We start from the raw sequence: 5,721 nt of genomic DNA on the forward strand, positions 1-5,721 counted from the left end.
GAATGTGTCTGCTGTAATTTCGTGTGCTGCGAATTTTCGGTCGCTTATCTTGAAAAACTTTCAACATGTAAAATGTAGAACTTTTGATACCTTCGATTTGACAGTAAATTCAAAATATTTGGATAAGAATTGGGTGAGTTATGATCATTTTTGTGGGACTGTTCAAACTGCGTTTTCTGAAAATGTGTTCTTGTCATATTCTTGAGAATTTCTTGTTGCAGGCTTCGTTGGGAATCATCGGGAGTTCCTTGCTGTGTTTAGGAGTGTCCAATGGGGTGATCATGTGAATTTTGTGGTGTTGTCTCGGGTTGGTGAGGTTGTGCATGCATTAGAAGTCATAGGGAACTCTTGTGCAGAATTTTGGGTGGATTTGCACAGAACCAGCGCCGCACTGCTACTGGTACGCACCAAGCAGCACCGCAGCGCTGCCCTAGGCGCAAGTGCTTCACACGAGTTCTAGGCTTCGAATTTAGGTGTTCTTGCTTCCTTTGAGTACTATTAAGTTGTTACGTCCTAGTATACTAAAAGTTAATTTAGATGTTATGAAGTTTGGTTGGGGAACGTTGAACTATGTTTTAAGCAAGATCCGTGCCTTCCATTGTGTGGGAAAATTCATACTTCTTGTCAAGATTTGTTTCGGGTTTGAGTCGGGGGTTATCATTTGGTTTATCGGTCAAGTCCCGAGCATTTCCAGAAGATCATAAGTTAGTAAGTCAATGGGTGATGCATTCGATAGGCATTATTAAGTTGTGGAAATTACGGTTCATGTTAGCGCGTTAGCATGTGCAAGAAGGACCTGAGCGAGATCCAACGAATACATCTACGCCAAGTAAGTATGTTCGACGTGCAAAAGAATATACTTTTAAGTTTTTGAGGTATGCAAAATGTCTTGTGACCAAATTAAGAACGGGTTTGGAAGTCGGTGAATGTGGCCGAAGACCTCTCCACCCCGGTAAATGATGAAACTTAAAATTAATAATTTATTATATGTTAAAACCTATATTTTAAAATTTAAGTTTTATTAAAATTATAAAATTATGTTATTTTAGTATTGTGTGTTTATATTTAAATATCTTACTAAATATGTTTTATTTTCAGGTTTTCTACGTGTTGGTAAAATAATGATAACTCAAGCTACAAAATTCAAATGGAGGTGATTCAAATATTTTTGGAATCCTTGAGAAATTATCTACAACTTTGCAGAAGACATGATTGCCTAAAAAGTTGGTTAAGATGACCAAATTGTGAAAATATCAAAAGGAGGACAAATTTACATTCACCATGACCAGCATATAGTAAAAAAATCATAACTATTTCAATATTTAACCAAATGAGGTGAACCAAGTGGTCAAATTTATCTACAGACAATTCCCCACATGTTTGCTGTTTTGAGTTGAGTCAAATTCGGTGATTAAATTCGTGGAACAAAGCATTGAAAGAAGAGGCATGAAATTGAAGTTTGAGGAGACAAAGACTACTATTACAACTACATTGCATTAATAGAATTTTTGTCCCTTTCTCTCATTTGGCCTATAAATAGAGGCCTTGTGCTAGCTTGAGAATCATTTTATCTCATTGTAAAATATAGTGTGAGTGTGTATAAAAGTTCTAAGTTCCAATATATTTTCCATTTTCCAATTTATGAGTGATGTTTTTAGTGTTGATCAAAAGTAAGTTCATGGTAAGCTAAATCTATTATGTCAAGGTGAAGAGGATGAATTCTTGGTGAAGTAAGATTGTTTATATTTTGTATATTCTTTCTTTATTTCTTTTCATTTTGCTAATTTCTTTTTATTGTAGGTATAAAAATGAATAATTTGTTGTTATCAATTTACATCAAATGCTTGATACCATTTAAGTAGTTATCTTGATTTGTTGTTTAATTTTGATATAATAAATATTTCATCAATTATTATTGTTATATTATACATACATATATATATATATACATATACATATATATATATATATATATATATACTTATATAATTATATCATATATTTCATTTAGACGATAGCGTGGCTCTGCCGGTTGTTCTAAATGAAATATAATGATTTAATTTAACATTTATTTTATGCAGTTATATATTTATGTAGTTATATATATAGTCATGGGTACCATATATAAAATATCGGTGAATTCGGTATTTTCTGTAGTGGGAACTATATTATATTAGGTGTGTGTTTAAATATTTTTATTTTCTTGGAACCATCATTTATGGTGGTTTCCTTTGTTTTACTTTTAGTTAAACAATATTGCATAAACCAAGAATAAATCCTCGAGCCTTGACAAAATTTATAATTTGTAAACTTCGTTCTTGCATTTGGTAATCTATAAATTAATAAATTTAAACTTAAAATAACCTCTTTGTGGATCGATCTCGTACTTACGAAATATATTACTTGCAGACAACCTACACTTGGGTGAATTATAATTTAAGTAGTAGCAGTAAAGCATGACTAGGGACCAATCCACCCGATAAAGCATGACCGGAGATCTCATGTATGTGGTAGTGGATTTTCTCTGCCAGTCCAGTACTGTTGTTTAGTCTGATCAGGCGCATTTATGTATAGGTCACTTGCTTTGAAACATATCTCTACGCAAAATGATGATGTTTATGTATGTTCAAGTATGTATGATGCAAGCATGTTAAGAAAAGTTTTACGATGATGGCACATCTATGTTATGTATGCGAGTTCAAGCTTTTGTATGCACGTTCAAGTTTCAAGTATGTACGCTCTATTTTAAAGATGCATGTGGTTTTATTATGTAGTATTTGCTATCCTCAGTTTATACATGTTGAGTCTTTAGACTCACTAGACTTGATCGATGCAGGTGAGGATGACTTAGAGGAGACGAGGGTGGGGACCAATGAGCAGGCTTGGACTGAGCAGGAGGCTAAACCCGAGGACCGCCCATGTTTTTTTAAAAAAGGAAAATTTATGCGATGTTTCAAATACTCTGATTTCATGTTATTGTTAACGATATTTAAACAAGTGTTTTTAGCAAATTTTTTATTTGTGATCTTTCGTTGCAATATTTTGAATTATTAGTTTATTGTTATCGCAATTTGAAGGTTTCTATTTTATTAAGAAAATTTTTATTTTTCCGTAAATTTTAAGTTGTTCAGAAGTACGGTTCGTTACAGTTGGTATCATAGCGGTGTTCTTGTAAAAGGTTATGACTACTTCCAGTTGCGAGAAGCTCACGAAGCCACACCTCAAGTCTGTAAGTTTTAAGGTTTAAAATTATTTCAAGTATTAAGCACCCAATAATGATTTCAGCATACGCATAGTTAAATTCAAATTACGTGCATCTTATGATATTGGTAGTATATTCATGCATGTTGGGTTTACGTGTTGGGTAAATTGTTGAACAGTATGCCTCCTAGACGTATAGTTGCCCGAGGAGCAGATGAAGAGAACAGAGAAGCTCGAGATGGGGAGAGGGTCACTCCTTCTCGTCCACCCCCAGACATGTAAGCTCAAATACTTGCATGGATGACTCAGTTCTTCGCACAGTTTGCGAGAATCAGGCTGCAGTGGATACAGGGGCAAGGCCCAGACCGGAGGCTGTGTACGAAAGGTTTAGGAGGATGGATCCTAAGGAGTTCTTAGGAACTACTGTTCCGATGATAGCTGAAGGATGGATTAAGTCCATCGAGGTAATTTTTGCATTTATGGAGCTGCAAGATGCAGATAGGTTCAGGTGTGCCATATTTCTACTGACATGGGATGCCAGACTGTGGTGGGAGAGCATGTCCGTATCGGTGAATTTGCAGACCCTTTCTTGGGATGGCTTTAAGGAGGTCTTTTACTCCAACTACTTCACTGAGGAAGTACGATCTAGACTGACCTGGGATTTCATGACGCTGCGACAGGGAGACAGCAGTGTTGGTGAGTTTGTAAGGAAGTTCGAGATGGGGTGTCACTTTTTACCCTTGATTGTGAATGATGTCCAGGAGAAGCCGAGGCATTTTATGGATGGGTTGCGGCCGATCTTGCGCCGTGACGTTCGAGTTGATGGTCTGACTACTTATGCAGTTGCCATCTTGAGAACTTTGGCGGCAGAGCAGGACCAGAGGGACATTGAGGTCGATAGACAGGACAAGAGGCCCTATCAGGCACCTCAACAGTAGCCACAGCAGCGACCTCAGTTTCAGAGGTCATTCTAGGAGCAACAGAGAAAGTGGCTATTTTAGGGACCGCCAAAAGGCAAGGATCCTATCCCTCAGCAGAAGGCTCCTCAGAGGCCAGGAGAGTACCCGGTGTGCCCGAAGTGTAACCGCCAGCATCCGGGATAGTGTTTATTTGGATCGGACAAATGCTTCAATTGCAGAGCCAGCGATCATATGTTGAAGGAGTGCCCACAGTGGTGGCAGCCGACCCAGGGTAGATTGTTCGCCATGCAAGCAGAGGAGGCGAACCCTGACAAGACCCTGTTGAATGGTAACCTATTTATTTCAGCACCGCATTATTTTTGCTATGCATGTTTCAAATTTGATTTTGGATTATTAGTGTGTTAGTTAATATTTTGGTGACTTGGGATAGAATTTTCTACTATGCTTGAGGTTAAGATTAGAGTTTTTGGGATATAAGTTTTGTGTGTTGTGCTAACGTCTCTCAGGGAATATTTTTATAAAGAGAGTATCCACGAAGGCCCTGATAGATTCAGGAGCCACTCACTCTTTTTTCTTGGAGACGTTCGCTAATCATCTGGACATCAAATCCATAGGGCTCGACGTGAGTTATTGAGTTACAGTACCATCAGGAGAAGAGCTATCAGCTACTAACGTGGTTAGAGACATCGATCTTGAACTGCAAGGCCACCTAGTGTACGCCGATCTAATTGTGTTGCATATGCCAGAATTTGATATTATCTTTGGAATGGACTGGCTGACGAAGAATAGAGTCCTTATTGATTTTCAGAAAAGGTCAGTATTGGTTAGACCATTGGGCATGGAGCGGTTTCACTTTGAACCGGATAGATGGAGAAGCTTTCCTCGCATGATCTTTTGCATGCAAGCACGGAGACTTATTTACAAGGGATGTCAGGCTTTCTTGGCCAGAATTATTTCCGCACCTGATGTGCCCACTCCATCTATATCTGTTGTACCAGTGGTCATAAATTTCCCTGACGTTTTTCCTAATGACATCACAGTCCTTCCACCAGAGAGAGAAGTGGAGTTCGCGATTGATCTTGTTCCAGGCACTGTGCCAATCTCTAAGGCACCATACCGACTAGCTCCAGCTGAGATGTTAGAGCTCAAGCGCCAGATTCAAGAGCTTCTTGACAAAGAATTCATCCGCCATAGTTTCTCACCGTGGGGCGCACCAGTGCTCTTTTTGAAGAAGAAAGATGGGAGCATGAGGCTGTGTATCGATTACCGAGAACTGAACAAGGTAACGATCAAGAATAAATACCCGCTTCCAAGGATCGAGGACTTGTTTGATCAGTTGAAGGGAGCTACAGTGTTCTCTAACATTGATCTTCGATCTAGGTATCATCAGCTGAAGGTAAACGACGCAGATGTTCATAAGACGGCCTTCAGAACCAGATATGGGCATTACGAGTTCTTAGTGATGCCGTTTGGACTGACTGTTAGAGTAGGTGCCCGTCGAGCCAAGTGTTGGCCGAGTGTTCACAATAAAACTCTATGTATAAGCAATCTTTATTTTAATAATATTTGAAATTATTATTTTGGCACATCTTTATCTGTA

The 5,721-nt window shown here is 38.3% G+C and overlaps 1 protein-coding gene across 1 annotated transcript; it reads left to right on the forward strand.

Annotated features, from left to right (window-relative positions):
* Window positions 1-3,497: 3,497 nt before the first annotated feature.
* LOC140977627 (uncharacterized) lies at window positions 3,498-4,139 on the forward strand. Its single transcript, XM_073442376.1, has one exon. The coding sequence runs from the start codon at window positions 3,498-3,500 to the stop codon at window positions 4,137-4,139; it is 642 nt and encodes a 213-aa protein (XP_073298477.1).
* Window positions 4,140-5,721: the final 1,582 nt, after the last annotated feature.

This window comes from Primulina huaijiensis, chromosome 5 (assembly GCF_012295235.1).
Source record: "Primulina huaijiensis isolate GDHJ02 chromosome 5, ASM1229523v2, whole genome shotgun sequence".
NCBI lineage: Eukaryota > Viridiplantae > Streptophyta > Magnoliopsida > Lamiales > Gesneriaceae > Primulina > Primulina huaijiensis.